Source organism: Heptranchias perlo, unplaced genomic scaffold (assembly GCF_035084215.1).
Source record: "Heptranchias perlo isolate sHepPer1 unplaced genomic scaffold, sHepPer1.hap1 HAP1_SCAFFOLD_270, whole genome shotgun sequence".
Classification (NCBI taxonomy): domain Eukaryota; kingdom Metazoa; phylum Chordata; class Chondrichthyes; order Hexanchiformes; family Hexanchidae; genus Heptranchias; species Heptranchias perlo.
In genome coordinates, this window is record NW_027139282.1 from 176,455 (window position 1) to 198,705 (window position 22,251).

Below are 22,251 nucleotides of genomic sequence, written 5' to 3' on the forward strand. Positions count from 1 at the left end.
ACTCACTCCGTGGATACTCGGGTCACTAACACACTCCGTGGATACTCGGGTCTCTAACTCACTCCGTGGATACTCGGGTCACTAACACACTCCGTGGATACTCGGGTCTCTAACACACTCCGTGGATACTCGGGTCTCTAACACACTCCGTGGATACTCGGGTCTCTAACACACTCCGTGGATACTCGGGTCTCTAACACACTCCGTGGATACTCGGGTCACTGGCTCATACCGTGGATACTCGGGTCTCTAACACACTCCGTGGATACTCGGGTCACTAACACACTCCGTGGATACTCGGGTCACTAACACACTCCGTGGATACTCGGGTCACTAACACACTCCGTGGATACTCGGGTCACTAACACACTCCGTGGATACTCGGGTCTCTAACACACTCCGTGGATACTCGGGTCTCTAGCTCATACCGTGGATACACGGGTCACTAACACACTCCGTGGATACTCGGGTCTCTAACACACTCCGTGGATACTCGGGTCTCTAACACACTCCGTGGATACTCGGGTCTCTAACACACTCCGTGGATACTCGGGTCTCTAACACACTCCGTGGATACTCGGGTCTCTAACACACTCCGTGGATACTCGGGTCTCTAACACACTCCGTGGATACTCGGGTCTCTAACACACTCCGTGGATACTCGGGTCTCTAACTCACTCCGTGGATACTCGGGTCTCTAACATACTCCGTGGATACTCGGGTCTCTAACACACTCCGTGGATACTCGGGTCTCTAACACACTCCGTGGATACTCGGGTCTCTAACACACTCCGTGGATACTCGGGTCTCTAACACAGTCCGTGGATACTCGGGTCTCTAACACACTCCGTGGATACTCGGGTCTCTAACTCATACCGTGGATACTCGGGTCTCTAACTCACTCCGTGGATACTCGGGTCTCGAACACACTCCGTGGATACTCGGGTCACTAACACACTCCGTGGATACTCGGGTCACTAACACACTCCGTGGATACTCGGGTCTCTCATACACTCCGTGGATACTCGGGTCACTAACACACTCCGTGGATACTCGGGTCTCGAACACACTCCGTGGATACTCGGGTCACCAACACACTCCGTGGATACTCGGGTCACTAACACACTCCGTGGATACTCGGGTCTCTCATACACTCCGTGGATACTCGGGTCTCTAACTCACTCCGTGGATACTCGGGTCACTAACACACTCCGTGGATACTCGGGTCACTAACACACTCCGTGGATACTCGGGTCTCTAACTCACTCCGTGGATACTCGGGTCTCGAACACACTCCGTGGATACTCGGGTCACTAACACACTCCGTGGATACTCGGGTCACTAACACACTCCGTGGATACTCGGGTCTCTCATACACTCCGTGGATACTCGGGTCTCTAACTCACTCCGTGGATACTCGGGTCTCGAACACACTCCGTGGATACTCGGGTCACTAACACACTCCGTGGATACTCGGGTCACTAACACACTCCGTGGATACTCGGGTCTCTCATACACTCCGTGGATACTCGGGTCTCTAACTCACTCCGTGGATACTCGGGTCACTAACACACTCCGTGGATACTCGGGTCACTAACACACTCCGTGGATACTCGGGTCTCTAACTCACTCCGTGGATACTCGGGTCACTAACACACTCCGTGGATACTCGGGTCTCTAACTCACTCCGTGGATACTCGGGTCACTAACTCACTCCGTGGATACTCGGGTCTCTAACACACTCCGTGGATACTCGGGTCACTAACACACTCCGTGGATACTCGGGTCTCTGACACACTCCGTGGATACTCGGGTCTCTAACACACTCTGTGGATACTCGGGTCTCTAACACACTCCGTGGATACTCGGGTCTCTAACACACTCCGTGGATACTCGGGTCTCTAACACACTCCGTGGATACTCGGGTCACTAACTCATACCGTGGATACTCGGGTCTCTAACTCATACCGTGGATACTCGGGTCACTAACACACTCCGTGGATACTCGGGTCAATAACACACTCCGTGGATACTCGGGTCTCTAGCTCATACCGTGGATACTCGGGTCACTAACACACTCCGTGGATACTCGGGTCTCTAACTCACTCCATGGATACTCGGGTCAATAACACACTCCGTGGATACTCGGGTCTCTAGCTCATACCGTGGATACACGGGTCACTAACACACTCCGTGGATACTCGGGTCTCTAACACACTCCGTGGATACTCGGGTCAATAACACACTCCGTGGATACTCGGGTCTCTAGCTCATACCGTGGATACTCGGGTCACTGACACACACCGTGGATACTCGGGTCTCTAACACACTCCGTGGATACTCGGGTCTCTAACACACTCCGTGGATACTCGGGTCTCTAGCTCATACCGTGGATACTCGGGTCACTAACTCATACCGTGGATACTCGGGTGTCTAACACACTCCGTGGATACTCGGGTCTCTAGCTCATACCGTGGATACTCGGGTCTCTAACACACTCCGTGGATACTCAGCTCTGTGCAGCTCATATTATAGGTAGTGAGGGTTCAGTATATTGTTTGATATGAGTTAGTTGTTATTTTGATCAGTGAAAGGGTCGTTTCTGGGTTGCAGTCACTGTTAGGCCGGTCTATATAATTGTCAGTCTATTAAAAGGGTGATAGATTTTGCAGGTATGTTGAACTCGTCTTTACAAACCATGTTGGATTCCTTCCAATTTGGTGGAAATTTGGGTCTTTGTCTCCTTTTTGCCACAGTTGTCACCATCTGTTCAAATGTTGGGTTGCTCCCAACCTCAGCTTCAAACGCAGCCTGAAAATCTGGTGTGGTGCCACCTGAAAACACCAAGCACATTGTGTAACTCAACAGGAATCTCAGTACGGAAGAGTGGGAGATGGGTGTTGGGGATGGACGATTGGGTTGGGTCATAAGGGATGGGTGATGGGGGATGGGAGATGGGTCATAAGGGACGGGTCTTGGTGGACTGGGGACGAGGGACAGGGGATGGTCTCAGTACCTCGGTCAGCTCCGAGGTACTGTCCTAGTGGTGGAGGTGTCTGGGGCCTGGGGGTTGCAGGCTCTTTCTGTTCTCAGGCAGGATATGGTGAACCATGAAGGAGAAACAAAACTTTGCGAATGAGACACCAGCTGAATAGAAATGAGTAAAAAACGGTCAGCAGCACTTTGCACATCACCTTCATAACTGAACGATGTCACATTACCAACACGTGAGCCTAGGGCCATGGTTTGGAGGAGCCTGAGTGAGGGGGGCCTGAGGCCACATGGTTTGGAGGAGCCTGAGTGAGGGCCTGGGGCCATGGTTTGGAGGAGCCTGAGTGAGGGGGGCCTGAGGCCACATGGTTTGGAGGAGCCTGAGTGAGGGGGGCCTGAGGCCACATGGTTTGGAGGAGCCTGAGTGAGGGGGGCCTGGGGCCATGGTTTGGAGGAGCCTGAGTGAGGGGGGCCTGGGGCCATGGTTTGGAGGAGCCTGAGTGAGGGGGGCCTGGGGCCATGGTTTGGAGGAGCCTGAGTGAGGGGGGCCTGAGGCCATGGTTTGGAGGGGCCTGAGTGAGGGGGCCTGGGGCCATGGTTTGGAGGAGCCTGAGTGAGGGGGGCCTGAGGCCATGGTTTGGAGGAGCCTGAGTGAGGGGGGCCTGGGGCCATGGTTTGGAGGAGCCTGAGTGAGGGGGGCCTGAGGCCATGGTTTGGAGGAGCCTGAGTGAGGGGGCCTGGGGCCATGGTTTGGAGGGGCCTGAGTAAGGGGGCCTGAGGCCACATGGTTTGGAGGAGCCTGAGTGAGGGGGGCCTGGGGCCATGGTTTGGAGGAGCCTGAGTGAGGGGGGCCTGGGGCCATGGTTTGGAGGAGCCTGAGTGAGGGGGCCTGGGGCCATGGTTTGGAGGAGCCTGAGTGAGGGGGGCCTGAGGCCACATGGTTTGGAGGAGCCTGAGTGAGGGGGGCCTGGGGCCATGGTTTGGAGGAGCCTGAGTGAGGGGGGCCTGGGGCCATGGTTTGGAGGAGCCTGAGTGAGGGGGCCTGGGGCCATGGTTTGGAGGAGCCTGAGTGAGGGGGGCCTGAGGCCACATGGTTTGGAGGAGCCTGAGTGAGGGGGGCCTGGGGCCATGGTTTGGAGGAGCCTGAGTGAGGGGGGCCTGGGGCCATGGTTTGGAGGAGCCTGAGTGAGGGGGGCCTGAGGCCACATGGTTTGGAGGAGCCTGAGTGAGGGGGCCTGGGGCCATGGTTTGGAGGAGCCTGAGTGAGGGGGGCCTGGGGCCATGGTTTGGAGGAGCCTGAGTGAGGGGGGCCTGAGACCATGGTTTGGAGGAGCCTGAGTGAGGGGGCCTGGGGCCATGGTTTGGAGGGGCCTGAGTGAGGGGGCCTGAGGCCACATGGTTTGGAGGAGCCTGAGTGAGGGGGGCCTGGGGCCAAGGTTTGGAGGAGCCTGAGTGAGGGGGGCCTGGGGCCATGGTTTGGAGGAGCCTGAGTGAGGGGGCCTGGGGCCATGGTTTGGAGGGGCCTGAGTGAGGGGGGCCTGAGGCCATGGTTTGGAGGAGCCTGAGTGAGGGGGGCCTGGGGCCACATGGTTTGGAGGAGCCTGAGTGAGGGGGGCCTGGGGCCATGGTTTGGAGGAGCCTGAGTGAGGGGGGCCTGGGGCCACATGGTTTGGAGGAGCCTGAGTGAGGGGGCCTGGGGCCATGGTTTGGAGGGGCCTGAGTGAGGGGGCCTGGGGCCATAGTTTGGAGGAGCCTGAGTGAGGGGGGCCTGGGGCCATGGTTTGGAGGAGCCTGAGTGAGGGGGGCCTGGGGCCATGGTTTGGAGGAGCCTGAGTGAGGGGGCCTGGGGCCATGGTTTGGAGGAGCCTGAGTGAGGGGGGCCTGGGGCCACATGGTTTGGAGGAGCCTGATTGAGGGGGGCCTGAGGCCACATGGTTTGGAGGAGCCTGAGTGAGGGGGCCTGGGGCCATGGTTTGGAGGAGCCTGAGTGAGGGGGCCTGGGGCCATGGTTTGGAGGAGCCTGAGTGAGGGGGCCTGGGGCCATGGTTTGGAGGAGCCTGAGTGAGGGGGCCTGGGGCCATGGTTTGGAGGGGCCTGAGTGAGGGGGACCTGGGGCCATGGTTTGGAGGAGCCTGAGTGAGGGGGCCTGGGGCCATGGTTTGGAGGAGCCTGAGTGAGGGGGGCCTGGGGCCACATGGTTTGGAGGAGCCTGAGTGAGGGGGGCCTGAGGCCACATGGTTTGGAGGAGCCTGAGTGAGGGGGCCTGGGGCCATGGTTTGGAGGAGCCTGAGTGAGGGGGCCTGGGGCCATGGTTTGGAGGAGCCTGAGTGAGGGGGGCCTGGGGCCATGGTTTGGAGGGGCCTGAGTGAGGGGGGCCTGGGGCCATGGTTTGGAGGAGCCTGAGTGAGGGGGGCCTGGGGCCATGGTTTGGAGGAGCCTGAGTGAGGGGGCCTGGGGCCATGGTTTGGAGGAGCCTGAGTGAGGGCCTGGGGCCATGGTTTGGAGGAGCCTGAGTGAGGGGGGCCTGAGGCCACATGGTTTGGAGGAGCCTGAGTGAGGGGGCCTAGGGCCATGGTTTGGAGGAGCCTGAGTGAGGGGGCCTGGGGCCATGGTTTGGAGGAGCCTGAGTGAGGGGGGCCTGGGGCCATGGTTTGGAGGAGCCTGAGTGAGGGGGGCCTGGGGCCATGGTTTGGAGGAGCCTGAGTGAGGGGGGCCTGGGGCCATGGTTTGGAGGAGCCTGAGTGAGGGGGCCTGGGGCCATGGTTTAGAGGAGCCTGAGTGAGGGGGGCCTGAGGCCACATGGTTTGGAGGAGCCTGAGTGAGGGGGCCTGGGGCCATGGTTTGGAGGAGCCTGAGTGAGGGGGGCCTAGGGCCATGGTTTGGAGGAGCCTGAGTGAGGGGGGCCTGGGGCCATGGTTTGGAGGAGCCTGAGTGAGGGGGCCTGGGGCCATGGTTTGGAGGAGCCTGAGTGAGGGGGGCCTGGGGCCATGGTTTGGAGGAGCCTGAGTGAGGGGGGCCTGGGGCCATGGTTTGGAGGAGCCTGAGTGAGGGGGCCTGGGGCCATGGTTTGGAGGAGCCTGAGTGAGGGGGGCCTGGGGCCATGGTTTGGAGGAGCCTGAGTGAGGGGGGCCTGGGGCCATGGTTTGGAGGAGTCTGAGTGAGGGGGGCCTGGGGCCATGGTTTGGAGGAGCCTGAGTGAGGGGGCCTGGGGCCATGGTTTGGAGGAGCCTGAGTGAGGTGGGCCTGAGGCCACATGGTTTGGAGGAGCCTGAGTGAGGGGGGCCTGGGGCCATGGTTTGGAGGAGCCTGAGTGAGGGGGCCTGGGGCCATGGTTTGGAGGAGCCTGAGTGAGGGGGGCCTGAGGCCACATGGTTTGGAGGAGCCTGAGTGAGGGCCTGGGGCCATGGTTTCGAGGAGCCTGAGTGAGGGGGCCTGGGGCCATGGTTTGGAGCAGCCTGAGTGAGGGGGCCTGGGGCCATGGTTTGGAGGAGCCTGAGTGAGGGGGGCCTAGGGCCATGGTTTGGAGGAGCCTGAGTAAGGGGGGCCTGGGGCCATGGTTTGGAGGAGCCTGAGTGAGGGGGCCTGGGGCCATGGTTTGGAGGAGCCTGAGTGAGGGGGGCCTGGGGCCATGGTTTGGAGGAGCCTTCGTGAGGGGGCCTGGGGCCATGGTTTAGAGGAGCCTGAGTGAGGGGGGCCTGGGGCCACATGGTTTGGAGGAGCCTGAGTGAGGGGGCCTGGGGCCATGGTTTGGAGGAGCCTGAGTGAGGGGGCCTGGGGCCATGGTTTGGAGGAGCCTGAGTGAGGGGGCCTGGGGCCATGGTTTGGAGGAGCCTGAGTGAGGGGGCCTGGGGCCATGGTTTGGAGGAGCCTGAGTGAGGGGGGCCTGGGGCCATGGTTTGGAGGGGCCTGAGTGAGGGGGCCTGGGGCCATGGTTTGGAGGAGCCTGAGTGAGGGGGCCTGGGGCCATGGTTTGGAGGAGCCTGAGTGAGGGGGCCTGGGGCCATGGTTTGGAGGAGCCTGAGTGAGGGGGGCCTGGGGCCATGGTTTGGAGGGGCCTGAGTAAGGGGGCTTGGGGCCATGGTTTGGAGGAGCCTGAGTGAGGGCCTAGGGCCATGGTTTGGAGGAGCCTGAGTGAGGGGGCCTGGGGCCATGGTTTGGAGGAGCCTGAGTGAGGGGGTTTGGGGCCATGGTTTGGAGGAGCCTGAGTGAGGGGGCCTGGGGCCACATGGTTAGGAGGAGCCTGAGTGAGGGGTCCTGGGGCCACATGGTTAGGAGGAGCCTGAGTGAGGGGGCCTGGGGCCACATGGTTAGGAGGAGCCTGAGTGAGGGCCAGGGGCCACATGGTTAGGAGGAGCCTGAGTGAGGGGTCCTGGGGCCATGGTTTGGAGGAGCCTGAGTGAGGGGGCCTGGGGCCATGGTTTGGAGGACCCTGAGTGAGGGGGGCCTGGGGCCATGGTTTGGAGCAGCCTGAGAGAGGGGGGCCTGGGGCCATGGTTTGGAGGAGCCTGAGTGAGGGGGGCCTGGGGCCATGGTTTGGAGGAGCCTGAGTGAGGGGGCCTGGGGCCCATGGTTTGGAGGGGCCTGAGTGAGGGGGCCTGAGGCCACATGGTTTGGAGGAGCCTGAGTGAGGGGGCCTGGGGCCATGGTTTGGAGGAGCCTGAGTGAGGGGGCCTGGGGCCCATGGTTTGGAGGAGCCTGAGTGAGGAGGCCTGGGGCCATGGTTTGGAGCAGCCTGAGTGAGGGGGGCCTGGGGCCACATGGTTTGGAGGAGCCTGAGTGAGGGGGCCTGGGGCCATGGTTTGGAGGAGCCTGAGTGAGGGGGCCTGGGGCCATGGTTTGGAGGAGCCTGAGTGAGGGGGCCTGGGGCCATGGTTTGGAGGAGCCTGAGTGAGGGGGGCCTGGGGCCATGGTTTGGAGGGGCCTGAGTGAGGGGGCCTGGGGCCATGGTTTGGAGGAGCCTGAGTGAGGGGGCCTGGGGCCATGGTTTGGAGGAGCCTGAGTGAGGGGGCCTGGGGCCATGGTTTGGAGGAGCCTGAGTGAGGGGGCCTGGGGCCATGGTTTGGTGGACCCTGAGTGAGGAGGCCTGGGGCCATGGTTTGGAGGAGCCTGAGGGAGAGGGGCCTGGGGCCATGGTTTGGAGGAGCCTGAGTGAGGGGGCCTGGGGCCATGGTTTGGAGGAGCCTGAGTGAGGGGGCCTGGGGCCATGGTTTGGAGGAGCCTGAGTGAGGGCCTAGGGCCATGGTTTGGAGGGGCCTGAGTGAGGGGGCCTGGGGCCATGGTTTGGAGGGGCCTGAGTGAGGGGGCCTGGGGCCATGGTTTGGAGGAGCCTGAGTGAGGGGGCCTGGGGCCATGGTTTGGAGGAGCCTGAGTGAGGGGGGGCCTGAGGCCATGGTTTGGAGGAGCCTGAGTGAGGGGGCCTGGGGCCATGGTTTGGAGGAGCCTGAGTGAGGGGGGCCTGGGGCCATGGTTTGGAGGAGCCTGAGTGAGGGGGCCTGGGGCCACATGGTTTGGAGGAGCCTGAGTGAGGGGGGCCTGAGGCCATGGTTTGGAGCAGCCTGAGTGAGGGGGCCTGGGGCCATGGTTTGGAGGAGCCTGAGTGAGGGGGGCCTAGGGCCATGGTTTGGAGGAGCCTGAGTAAGGGGGGCCTGGGGCCATGGTTTGGAGGAGCCTGAGTGAGGGGGCCTGGGGCCATGGTTTGGAGGAGCCTGAGTGAGGGGGGCCTGGGGCCATGGTTTGGAGGAGCCTTCGTGAGGGGGCCTGGGGCCATGGTTTAGAGGAGCCTGAGTGAGGGGGGCCTGGGGCCACATGGTTTGGAGGAGCCTGAGTGAGGGGGCCTGGGGCCATGGTTTGGAGGAGCCTGAGTGAGGGGGCCTGGGGCCATGGTTTGGAGGAGCCTGAGTGAGGGGGCCTGGGGCCATGGTTTGGAGGAGCCTGAGTGAGGGGGCCTGGGGCCATGGTTTGGAGGAGCCTGAGTGAGGGGGGCCTGGGGCCATGGTTTGGAGGGGCCTGAGTGAGGGGGCCTGGGGCCATGGTTTGGAGGAGCCTGAGTGAGGGGGCCTGGGGCCATGGTTTGGAGGAGCCTGAGTGAGGGGGCCTGGGGCCATGGTTTGGAGGAGCCTGAGTGAGGGGGGCCTGGGGCCATGGTTTGGAGGGGCCTGAGTAAGGGGGCTTGGGGCCATGGTTTGGAGGAGCCTGAGTGAGGGCCTAGGGCCATGGTTTGGAGGAGCCTGAGTGAGGGGGCCTGGGGCCATGGTTTGGAGGAGCCTGAGTGAGGGGGTTTGGGGCCATGGTTTGGAGGAGCCTGAGTGAGGGGGCCTGGGGCCACATGGTTAGGAGGAGCCTGAGTGAGGGGTCCTGGGGCCACATGGTTAGGAGGAGCCTGAGTGAGGGGGCCTGGGGCCACATGGTTAGGAGGAGCCTGAGTGAGGGCCAGGGGCCACATGGTTAGGAGGAGCCTGAGTGAGGGGTCCTGGGGCCATGGTTTGGAGGAGCCTGAGTGAGGGGGCCTGGGGCCATGGTTTGGAGGACCCTGAGTGAGGGGGGCCTGGGGCCATGGTTTGGAGCAGCCTGAGAGAGGGGGGCCTGGGGCCATGGTTTGGAGGAGCCTGAGTGAGGGGGGCCTGGGGCCATGGTTTGGAGGAGCCTGAGTGAGGGGGCCTGGGGCCCATGGTTTGGAGGGGCCTGAGTGAGGGGGCCTGAGGCCACATGGTTTGGAGGAGCCTGAGTGAGGGGGCCTGGGGCCATGGTTTGGAGGAGCCTGAGTGAGGGGGCCTGGGGCCCATGGTTTGGAGGAGCCTGAGTGAGGAGGCCTGGGGCCATGGTTTGGAGCAGCCTGAGTGAGGGGGGCCTGGGGCCACATGGTTTGGAGGAGCCTGAGTGAGGGGGCCTGGGGCCATGGTTTGGAGGAGCCTGAGTGAGGGGGCCTGGGGCCATGGTTTGGAGGAGCCTGAGTGAGGGGGCCTGGGGCCATGGTTTGGAGGAGCCTGAGTGAGGGGGGCCTGGGGCCATGGTTTGGAGGGGCCTGAGTGAGGGGGCCTGGGGCCATGGTTTGGAGGAGCCTGAGTGAGGGGGCCTGGGGCCATGGTTTGGAGGAGCCTGAGTGAGGGGGCCTGGGGCCATGGTTTGGAGGAGCCTGAGTGAGGGGGCCTGGGGCCATGGTTTGGTGGACCCTGAGTGAGGAGGCCTGGGGCCATGGTTTGGAGGAGCCTGAGGGAGAGGGGCCTGGGGCCATGGTTTGGAGGAGCCTGAGTGAGGGGGCCTGGGGCCATGGTTTGGAGGAGCCTGAGTGAGGGGGCCTGGGGCCATGGTTTGGAGGAGCCTGAGTGAGGGCCTAGGGCCATGGTTTGGAGGGGCCTGAGTGAGGGGGCCTGGGGCCATGGTTTGGAGGGGCCTGAGTGAGGGGGCCTGGGGCCATGGTTTGGAGGAGCCTGAGTGAGGGGGCCTGGGGCCATGGTTTGGAGGAGCCTGAGTGAGGGGGGGCCTGAGGCCATGGTTTGGAGGAGCCTGAGTGAGGGGGCCTGGGGCCATGGTTTGGAGGAGCCTGAGTGAGGGGGGCCTGGGGCCATGGTTTGGAGGAGCCTGAGTGAGGGGGCCTGGGGCCACATGGTTTGGAGGAGCCTGAGTGAGGGGGGCCTGAGGCCATGGTTTGGAGGAGCCTGAGAGAGGGGGCCTGGGGCCATGGTTTGGAGGAGCCTGAGTGAGGGGGCCTGGGGCCATGGTTTGGAGGAGCCTGAGTGAGGGGGCCTGGGGCCATGGTTTGGAGGAGCCTGAGTGAGGGGGCCTGAGGCCATGGTTTGGAGGAGCCTGAGTGAGGGGGCCTGGGGCCATGGTTTGGAGGAGCCTGAGTGAGGGGGCCTGGGGCCATGGTTTGGAGGAGCCTGAGTGAGGGGGGCCTGGGGCCATGGTTTGGAGGAGCCTGAGTGAGGGGGCCTGGGGCCACATGGTTAGGAGGAGCCTGAGTGAGGTGGCCTGGGGCCACATGGTTAGGAGGAGCCTGAGTGAGGGGTCCTGGGGCCATGGTTTGTAGGAGCCTGAGTGAGGGGGCCTGGGGCCATGGTTTGGAGGAGCCTGAGTGAGGGGTCCTGGGGCCATGGTTTGGAGGAGCCTGAGTGAGGGGGCCTGGGGCCATGGTTTGGAGGAGCCTGAGTGAGGGGGCCTGGGGCCATGGTTTGGAGGGGCCTGAGTGAGGGGGGCCTGGGGCCACATGGTTTGGAGGAGCCTGAGTGAGGGGGGCCTGAGGCCACATGGTTTGGAGGAGCCTGAGTGAGGGGGCCTGGGGCCATGGTTTGGAGGAGCCTGAGTGAGGGGGCCTGGGGCCATGGTTTGGAGGAGCCTGAGTGAGAGGGCCTGAGTCCAAATGGTTTGGAGGAGCCTGAGTGAGGGGGCCTGGGGCCACATGGTTTGGAGGAGCCTGAGTGAGGGGGGCCTGGGGCCATGGTTTGGAGGGGCCTGAGTGAGGGCCTAGGGCCATGGTTTTGAGGGGCCTGAGTGAGGGCCTAGGGCCATGGTTTGGAGGGGCCTGAGTGAGGGGGGCCTGAGGCCACATGGTTTGGAGGAGCCTGAGTGAGGGCCTGGGGCCATGGTTTGGAGGAGCCTGAGTGAGGGGTCCTGGGGCCATGGTTTGGAGGGGCCTGAGTGAGGGGGCCTGGGGCCATGGTTTGGAGGAGCCTGAGTGAGGGGTCCTGGGGCCATGGTTTTGAGGGGCCTGAGTGAGGGCCTAGGGCCATGGTTTGGAGGAGCCTGAGTGAGGGGGCCTGGGGCCATGGTTTGGAGGGGCCTGAGTGAGGGGGCCTGGGGCCATGGTTTGGAGGAGCCTGAGTGAGGGGGCCTGGGGCCATGGTTTTGAGGGGCCTGAGTGAGGGGGGCCTGGGGCCATGGTTTTGAGGGGCCTGAGTGAGGGGGGCCTGGGGCCATGGTTTGGAGGATCCTGAGTGAGGGGGCCTGGGGCCACATGGTTTGGAGGAGCCTGAGTGAGGGGGGCCTGGGGCCATGGTTTGGAGGGGCCTGAGTGAGGGGGGCCTGGGGCCATGGTTTGGAGGAGCCTGAGTGAGGGGGCCTGGGGCCATGGTTTGGAGGGGCCTGAGTGAGGGGGGCCTGGGGCCATGGTTTGGAGGGGCCTGAGTGAGGGGGGCCTGGGGCCATGGTTTTGAGGGGCCTGAGTGAGGGGGGCCTGGGGCCATGGTTTTGAGGGGCCTGAGTGAGGGGGGCCTGGGGCCATGGTTTGGAGGAGCCTGAGTGAGGGGGCCTGGGGCCACATGGTTTGGAGGAGCCTGAGTGAGGGGGGCCTGGGGCCATGGTTTGGAGGGGCCTGAGTGAGGGGGGCCTGGGGCCATGGTTTGGAGGAGCCTGAGTGAGGGGGCCTGGGGCCATGGTTTGGAGGGGCCTGAGTGAGGGGGGCCTGGGGCCATGGTTTGGAGGAGCCTGAGTGAGGGGGCCTGGGGCCATGGTTTGGAGGAGCCTGAGTGAGGGCCTAGGGCCATGGTTTGGAGGAGCCTGAGGGAGGGGGCCTGGGGCCATGGTTTTGAGGGGCCTGAGTGAGGGCCTGGGGCCACATGGGAAATAATGTGTTCGATTCAGAGACAGTGTCCAAAGTCCTGATATCAATACATTGAGAATGCAGGAAGGAGAAGGGAGGAGGGAGGAGGAGGAAAAGGAGGAGGGGAGGAGGAGGAGAAGGGGAGGTGGAGGAGGAGGTGGCAGGAGGAGGGGGAGGAAAGGAGGTTGACGACGAGGAAGGGGAGGAGGAGAGGAGGAAAAGGAAGTGGAGGGAGGTGCTTGAGTTGGAGAAGGAGGAAGAGGAGGAGGACGAGGAAGGGGAGGAGGGGAAGGGGAGGAGAAGGTGGATGAGGAGGAAGAGGAGAGGAGGAGGAGGTGGAGGAGGAGGAGGAGAGGAGGAAGATGGGGAGGAGGAGAGGAAAGCAATGTTTGGAGGAACTCTTGCAGCATCAGTAAAATGGGGAGAGGGAAGGGAGCTTTCAATGGAGGGAGGGTTGGAGGAAGAGGAGGGATGAGGAGGAGGATGAGGAAGGAGAGGTGGAGGGAGGTGGATGAGGAGGAGAGGAGGAGGAGGAGGAGGACGAGGAAGGGGAGGGGGAGAGGAGGAGGAGGGAGGAGGAGGAAGATGGGGAGGAGGAGAGGAAAGCAATGTTTGGAGGAACTCTTGCAGCATCAGTAAAATGGGGAGAGGGAAGGGAGCTTTCAATGGAGGGAGGGTTGGAGGAAGAGGAGGGATGAGGAGGAGGAAGAGGAAGGAGAGGTGGAGGGAGGTGGATGAGGAGGAGAGGAGGAGGAGGAGGAGGACGAGGAAGGGGAGGGGGAGAGGAGGAGGAGGGAGGAGGAGGAAGATGGGGAGGAGGAGAGGAAAGCAATGTTTGGAGGAACTCTTGCAGCATCAGTAAAATGGGGAGAGGGAAGGGAGCTTTCAATGGAGGGAAGGTTGGAGGTGAACGATGGATCGGACGATCGGCTTTTAGTCGGATTCTGCCTGGCAGAGCGGGACGATGTCGTGGGGAGACTTTGACGGGTACAGCCTGCGTCAGACGCTGGGTTTCTCTGACACATCTGGAGTTGGTGTGGTTGGAAATGCCATTGCTTACCGGGGAACAGATCTATACATTTCATGAATATTTCCCAGAGGATCAGCGCGAGTGAATAAACATCTGTCTGCTTCAGAGTTGTCTCACAGTCCTGCAGGTTTATTGACCCGTCCAAGATCTCAGGTGCCATATAACGGTGTGTCCCAACCTAGGGAAAGATGAAACCAGATGCAAGAGGAGCTTTTATCTGAATCAATAATCATTTATTGATTGCTTGTGGGGTGAAGTCTGTGCTGATGCAAGACACTAAACCAAGGTCACCAGCTCCCTTGAACTTTAGGGGCTCTTAACCCTTCACAGGTTGGCTGGCCGCTGTCGTCATTCACTGCGAGATTCCTGACTACAGTTTACCTTCCAGCCCTGACCCCATTCCAGCCCAGGGTATTCGGAGCAGCTTCGAATTATGGGTCACCTTCTGTGGGCAAGTCTGAACTACAAGGCACTTGGATTACAGGATCCTCTCGCCATTAATCCCTGGATAGCCGGTTCCAAACGGTACGGGGAAGATTCTCGGATCTGTCACCGTTCTCTCATCTGCTGCCGGTGCAACAGGAGAGAAAATGGAGTGTGCCTTATCCTGAATCTGAAAATGCCTTTAAAACCTGATGACCAGGCCCTGGAGGGGGTACTGCACCGATTCACCAGAATGATACAAGGGCTTTAAAGGGTTAAACTGTCGTCAGCTGTACATTTTGACTTGCATTAATCCACTCCTGTCCCCTAATGGAAGGAATAGCCTCGCTGACATCTATTAGCTCCCTGTCCAATCCAATACAGCTGAAAATCCCTCCATGGCCTCATCCCTCCCAACCTCTGAAACCTTCTCCAGGCTGATGTTCCAGCCCTTGTCCAGTCTTCCGATTCTGTGTATCGCTCCACCTTTAATCGTCTCAACCTTATTAACTGGGACTAGCTTAGTGGTATAAACTGGGCGACATGGACATGTTGGGCCGAAGGGCCTGTTTCCATGTTGTAAACTTCTATGATTCTATGATTCTATTCTCTGAAACTCCACCCCATCACTGCTTTGCTCCCTCTCTCCCCATCAGCTTTCTTTTGCCACCTCCGTTCTTCTGCTATCTATCTGTGTCACTTCATTACCACAGTAATATGCCTTTGTGCCTGTACTTCATTACCGCTGTAATATGCCTTTGTGCCTGTACTTCATTACTGCAGTAATATGCCTTTTTGCCTGTACTTCATTACCACAGTAATATACCTTTGTGCCTGTACTTCATTACTGCAGTAATATGCCTTTTTGCCTGTACTTAAGCTTTCACACAGCAGAAGGATCATCTGTTTGTTGTGTACAGTTTTGGTCTCCTTACCCAAGGAAGGATATACTTGCCTTAGAGGCGGTGCAGTGAAGGATCACTAGATTGATTCCTGGGATGAGAGGGTTGTCCTGTGAGGAGAGATTGAGTAGAATGGGCCGATACTCTCTGGAGTTTCGAAGAATGAGAGTTGATCTCATTGAAATATGTAAGATTATGAGGGGGCTTGACAGGGTAGATGCTGAGAGGCTGTTTCCCCTGGCTGGAGAGTCTAGAACTAGGGGGCATAGTCTCAGGATAAGGGGTCGGACATTTAGGACTGAGATGAGGAGGAATTTCTTCACTCAGAGGGTTGTGAATCTTTGGAATTCTCTACCCCGGAGGGTTGTGGATGCTCAGTCATTGAATATATTCAAGGCTGAGATCGATAGATTTCTGGACTCTCGGGGAATCAAGGGATATGGGGATCGGGCGGGAAAGTGGAGTTGAGGTCGAAGATCAGCCATGATCTGATTGAATGGCGGAGCAGGCTCGAGGGGCCGAATGGCCTCCTCCTGCTCCTATTTCTTATGTTCTTACCGTATAGATGCAGGCGGTTTTATGAGTTTCCATGTTGTGTCTGGTCATTGCAGTAGCAACACCAAAATCACCAATTGCACAGCTGCCATCTTCCTTCACCAGGATGTTGTGACTGGTCAGGTCTCGATGGACAATCACTGGTTTGTGAAAACCTGATAAAGAGAATCATTTCCTTTACTCTCTGACAGATTACAGATACAAGGGCGGACTCAGTGAGGCATGTTCTCTCTCCATTGTTACATTAGCCTCCTGTCACCCATATTGTTCTCATTTTACCCTCATTGGGTGTGAAAACATTAGCTCTTCATCCTATCAAGGAGATGACCATATTAATTTTACTGCTCCAATTCCCCCAAACCCATTGCAACTGGTCCTTTTGCAGTTTGAGAATACTAAATAAGGAAAGTCTCAATAAATATTCCAAAACTCACTCATTCCAAGTGTCAGCTTGGTTCAACGAGAAATCTCTGAGTCAGAAGATTGTGGAACCCAGGACTTGGAGCCCATATCTAGGTCTACGGATCAGCCATAATTTAATTGAATGGCGGAACAGGCTCAAGGGGCTGAACGGCCTCCTGCTGTTCCTGTATAACAGGCTCGAGGGGCTGAATGGCCTCCTGCTGTTCCTGTGTAACAGGCTCGAGGGGCTGAACGGCCTCCTCCTGTTCCTGTGTAACAGGCCCGAGGGGCTGAACGGCCTCCTGCTGTTCCTGTGTAACAGGCTCGAGGGACTGAACGGCCTCCTCCTGTTCCTGTGTAACAGGCTCGAGGGGCTGAACGGCCTCCTGCTGTTCCTGTATAACAGGCTCGAGGGGCTGAACGGCCTCCTCCTGTTCCTATGTTCGTAAGGTTAACAAAAGCATTAATAAAAAGACTTCTGATATTCAGTGTACTTTATGTGCTTGTGTTAATAAAAGTGTCTCTGTCCTGTTTTGTTCCTGTGATACTGACAGTTAACTCACCGCTCCACCAGATCTCTGTGTGAAGGAAGCTGAGACCAGTCGTGAGAGAATGTGCCAATTTCAATGTGTCTCTCCAGTCACTGTTGTGCTCTGTTAAGTAGCTGTGTAGAGACCCCTGTTGGAATTAAACTAACTTTTATACAAGCCTTGCAGGTCCTTCATTAAAGTCCACAGAACCTAATGATCTTTCAGTCACTACCCTCCTGCCTTGATCATACACCTTGTCCCCATCAACTCTGCCTTTTCAAACCTTCGCTAAAAGCTTCCCTTTGACCCTGCCTCTGGTTCAACCACCCTAACCCCAACCCTAACCCTTTGACCCTGCCTCTGGTTCTACCACCCTAACCCTAACCCTAACCGTAACCCTTTGACCCTGCCTCTGGTTCTACCACCCTAACCCCAACCCTAACCCTTTGACCCTGCCTCTGGTTCTACCACCCTAACCCTAACCGTAACCCTTTGACCCTGCCTCTGGTTCTACCACCCTAACCCTAACCCTAACCTTAACCCTTTGACCCTGCCTCTGGTTCTACCACCCTAACCCTAACCCTAACCTTAACCCTTTGACCCTGCCTCTGGTTCTACCACCCTAACCCTAACCCCTAACCCTAACCTTAACCTGGCCTCTGGTTCTACCACCCTAACCCTAATCCTTAACCTTTGACCCTAACCCTCTCCTTTTTGACCCGTGTGTCCAACTTCACTGCTTTCCCCTCCTTATGTGGAAATGCCGGTGATGGACTGGAGTGGACAAATGTAAGGAATCTTACAACACCAGGTTATAGTCCAACAAATTTATTTTAAAATCACAAGCTTTCGGAGATTATCTCCTTCGTCAGATGAATGAATGAAAAGGTTCTCAAATCGCATATCTTATACTATGTTGGGACAGCATCACACCAATCAAAAGGTGTCGTTGTTATTCAAACAGGCCAGTCACGGAGAACAGCACGTCCCAGTACACTGGATATACATTGTGTCTATTACACAGGCAGGCAGAAAGAAACTCAAAATGGCAGAGAGAGAGAGAGAGAGAATTTTAAAAAACATATAAATTTTTTCCCCCTTTTTTGCTGGTGGGGTTACGTGTAGCGTGACATGAACCCAAGATCCCGGTTGAGGCCGTCCTCATGGGTGCGGAACTTGGCTATCAACTTCTGCTCGACGATTTTGCATTGTCGTGTGTCTCGAAGGCCGCCTTGGAGAACGCTTACTCGAAGATCGGTGGCTGAATGTCCTTGACTGCTAAAGTGTTCCCCGACTTTCTCTCTCTCTCTGCCATTTTGAGTTTCTTTCTGCCTGCCTGTGTAATAGACACAATGTATATCGAGTGTACTGGGACGTGCTGTTCTCCGTGACTGGCCTGTTTGAATAACAACGACACCTTTTGATTGGTGTGATGCTGTCCCAACATAGTATAAGATATGCGATTTGAGAACCTTTTCATTCATTCATCTGACGAAGGAGATAATCTCCGAAAGCTTGTGATTTTAAAATAAATTTGTTGGACTATAACCTGGTGTTGTAAGATTCCTTACATTTCCCCTCCTTAATGTAAAGACATCTCCCTGTACGAAACAGGTTTGTTTAAGTGGGTGAATTCTAAAGGATGATTTATTCATATGAACCTGCACCCCCCCACCCCCGACCCTCCCACCCACCCCTCGGCCTGGACTGTGAATAACGAGAACACATTCCCCAAGGTGATAAGGAACGGAATGCAATGAACAAAATGTGAACAACTTAAACTCGTGAATAAAAGTCAAATCACAACACTCTAGGAAAAGAACACTCTGGAATACGTTCGTTTAGAAGTTACAATCATGTGGGAGCATTTACGACTCCTGTGTGCACCTTTACAGACTGATGTTAACTCGTTCACTGTGAACTTTGCAGATTGGAACTCATAACCCCACAGCCTTAAGGAATCAATCAGTGACAAGCAAGAACTTTGATTTTATAAGTGAATAAATAATTGGGACCTGCGAGTTTTCCACTCCAGTAACACGGATGTTCTGTTTGTACCTTTAAAATGGACTCCGAAAGAAGTAATGACTCAACTGTCACTAATAGCAAACAGACAAGTTCTTGCAAATCGTCTGCGGTTGGGTTAGAGTTAGGGCTAGGGTTAGAGTTAGAATAAGGTTTAGGGTTAGGGTTAAAAAAAACTTTTAAAAAGATATTTTATGACTCGCAACAAAAATATATTCCTGTGAGGAGGAAAGACTCCACAAAAAGGGTGAACCAACCATGGCTAACTAAGGAAGTAAAGGATGGTGTCAGGTTAAAGGAAAAAGCTTACAACATGGCAAAGATTACTGGTAAGCCCGAAGATTGGGAAAACTTTAAAAACCAGCAAAGGATGACTAAAAGAATAATAAAGAGGGAGAAAATAAATTATGAGAGTAAACTAGCAAGAAATATAAAAACTAATAGTAAAAGCTTCTACAAGTACATAAAAAGGAAGAGGGTAGCTATAGTAAACATTGGTCCCTTAGAGGATGAGACTGGGGAAATAATAATGGAAAACAAGGAAATGGCAGAGGAATTCAACAGATATTTTGTATCTGTCTTCACAGTAGAAGAAACTAATAATATACCAATAATAATAGAAAATCAAGGGGCAAAGGGAGGGAGGAACTAAAAACAATCACTATCACTAGAGAAAAAGTACTAGGTAAACTAATGGGTCTAAAGGCTGACAAGTCCCCTGGACCTGATGGCTTGCATCCGAGGGTCTTAAAAGAAGTGGCTACAGAGATAGTGGATGCATTGGTTGTAATCTTCCAGAATTCACTAGATTCTGGAAAGGTCCCAGGGGATTGGAAAACCGCAAATGTAACACCCCTATTCAAGAAGGGAGTGAGACAGAAAGCAGGTAACTATAGACCAGTTAGCCTAACATCTGTCATTGGGAAAATGCTAGAATCCATTGTTAAGGAAGTAGTAGCAGGACATTTGGAGACTCATAATACAATCAAGGAGAGTCAACATGGTTTTATGAAGGGGAAATCATGTCCGACAAATTTATTAGAGTTCTTTGAGGAAGTAACGGACAGGGTGGATAAAGGGGAACCAATGGATGCAGTATATTTGGATTTCCAAAAGGCATTCAATAAGGTGCCACATAAAAGATTACTGTACAAGATAAGAGCTCATGGTGTTGGGGGTAATATACTGGCATGGATAGAGGATTGGCTAACTAACAGAAAACAAAGAGTCAGGATAAAAGGGTCATTTTCAAAATGGCAATCTGTAACTAATGGGGTGCCGCAGGACTCAGTGCTGGGGCCTCAACTATTTACAATATATATCAATGACTTGGATGAAGGAACAGAGTGTCTTGTGGCCAAATTTGCTGATAAGCATAAGCATAAGAACATAAGAACATAAACATAAGAAATAGGAGCAGGAGTAGGCCAATCGGCCCCTCGAGCCTGCTCCGCCATTCAATAAGATCATGGCTGATCTGATCCTAACCTCAAATCTAAATTCATGTCCAATTTCCTGCCCGCTCCCCGTAACCCCTAATTCCCTTTACTTCTAGGAAACTGTCTATTTCTGTTTTAAATTTATTTAATGATGTAGCTTCCACAGCTTCCTGGGGCAGCAAATTCCACAGACCTACTACCCTCTGAGTGAAGAAGTTTCTCCTCATCTCAGTTTTGAAAGAGCAGCCCCTTATTCTAAGATTATGCCCCCGAGTTCCAGTTTCACCCATCCTTGGGCACATCCTTACTGCATCCACCCGATCAAGCCCCTTCATAATCTTATATGTTTCAATAAGATCGCCTCTCATTCTTCTGAACTCCAATGAGTAGAGTCCCAATCTACTCAACCTCTCCTCATATGTCCGCCCCCTCATCCCCGGGATTAACCGAGTGAACCTTCTTTGTACTGCCTCGAGAGCAAGTATGTCTTTTCTGAAGTATGGACACCAAAACTGTATGCAGTATTCCAGGTGCGGTCTCACCAATACCTTATATAACTGCAGCAATACCTCCCTGTTTTTATATTCTATCCCCCTAGCAATAAAAGCCAACATTCCGTTGGCCTTCTTGATCACCTGCTGCACCTGCATACTAACTTTTTGATTTTCTTGCACTCGGACCCCCAGATCCCTTTGTACTGCAGTACTTTCCAGTTTCTCGCCATTAAGATAATAACTTGCTCTCTGATTTTTCCTGCCAAAGTGCATAACCTCACATTTTCCAATATTGTATTGCATCTGCCAAATCTCCGCCCACTCACCCAGCCTGTCTATATCCCCTTGTAGGTTTTTTATGTCCTCCTCACTCTCTACTTTCCCTCCCATCTTTGTATCATCTGCAAACTTTGATATGTTACACTCGGTCCCCTCCTCCAAATCGTTAATATAGATTGTAAAGAGTTGGGGACCCAGCACCGACCCCTGCGGAACACCACTGGCTACTGGTTGCCAGTCCGAGAATGAACCATTTATCCCAACTCTCTGCTTCCTGTTAGATAACCAATCCTCCACCCATGCCAGAATATTACCCCCAATCCAGTGATTCTTTATCTTGAGCAATAATCTTTTATGTGGCACCTTGTCGAATGCCTTCTGGAAGTCTAAATACACTACGTCCACTGGTTCCCCTTTATCCACTCTGTACGTTATGTCCTCAAAGAACTCAAGCAAATTTGTCAGACATGACTTCCCCTTCGTAAAGCCATGCTGACTTTGTCCTATTAAATTATGTTTATCCAAATGTTCCGCTACTGTCTCCTTAATAATAGACTCCAAAATTTTACCCACCACAGATGTTAGGCTAACTGGTCTATAATTTCCAGCCTTCTGCCTACTACCCTTTTTAAATAACAGTGTTACATTAGCAGTTTTCCAATCTGCCGGGACCTTTGCCGAGTCCAGAGAATTTTGGAAAATTATTACCAAAGCATCCACAATCCCCACTGCCACTTCCCTCAAGACCCTAGGATGGAAGCCATCAGGTCCAGGGGATTTATCCGCCTTGAGTCCCATTAATTTACTGAGTACCAATTCCTTAGTGATTTTAATCGTATTTAGCTCCTCCCCCCTAGAGCCCCCTGTTTGTCCAGTGTTGGGATATTCTTAGTGTCCTCTACCGTAAAGACTGAAACAAAATATTTGTTCAGCATTTTTGCCATCTCCATGTTTCCCACCATTAATTTCCCGGTCTCATCCTCTAAGGGACCTATGTTTGCCTTAGCCACCCTTTTTCTTTTTATATAACTATAGAAACTCTTGCTATCTGTTTTTATATTTTTTGCTAATTTATTTTCATAATCTATCTTCCCTTTCTTAATCAATCCTTTAGTTACTTTTTGCTGTCTTTTGAAGACTTCCCAATCTTCTATCCTCCCACTAAGTTTGGCTACCTTATATGTCCTTGTTTTTAGTCGGATACTATCCTTAATTTCTTTACTTAGCCACGGATGGCTGTCATTTCTTTTATACCCTTTTTTCCTCAGTGGAATATATTTATTTTGAAAGTTGTAAAATAACTCCTTAAATGAACACCACTGCTCATGTACCGTCTTACCCTTTAATCTATTTTCCCAGTCCACTTTAATCAATTCCGCTCTCATACCATCATAGTCTCCTTTATTCAAGCTCAGTACGCTTGTTTGAGAACCAACCTTCTCACCCTCTAATTGGATATGGAATGTAACCATGTTATGGTCACTCATTCCAAGGAGATCCTTAACTAGGACATTATTAATTAATCCTGGCTCATTACACAGGACCAGGTCCAAGGTTGCTTGCCCCCTTGTAGGATCAGTTACATACTGCTCAAGAAATCCATCCCTAATACACTCAATAAACTCTTCCTCAAGGCTGCCCTGCCC

The 22,251-nt window shown here is 55.4% G+C and overlaps 1 protein-coding gene across 1 annotated transcript in view; it reads right to left on the reverse strand.

Moving 5' to 3' along the window:
* Positions 1-22,251, reverse strand: part of LOC137310695 (bone morphogenetic protein receptor type-2-like) — a 122,863-nt gene that overhangs the window by 15,351 nt on the left and 85,261 nt on the right. Inside the window, exons 7-10 of the mRNA XM_067978371.1 lie at positions 16,402-16,516; positions 15,440-15,591; positions 13,587-13,734; positions 2,698-2,834 (exon numbers count right to left, since the gene is read on the reverse strand). Of these exons, the coding sequence (XP_067834472.1) occupies positions 2,698-2,834; positions 13,587-13,734; positions 15,440-15,591; positions 16,402-16,516 (552 nt within the window). The remainder of the gene's footprint in view (positions 1-2,697; positions 2,835-13,586; positions 13,735-15,439; positions 15,592-16,401; positions 16,517-22,251) is intronic.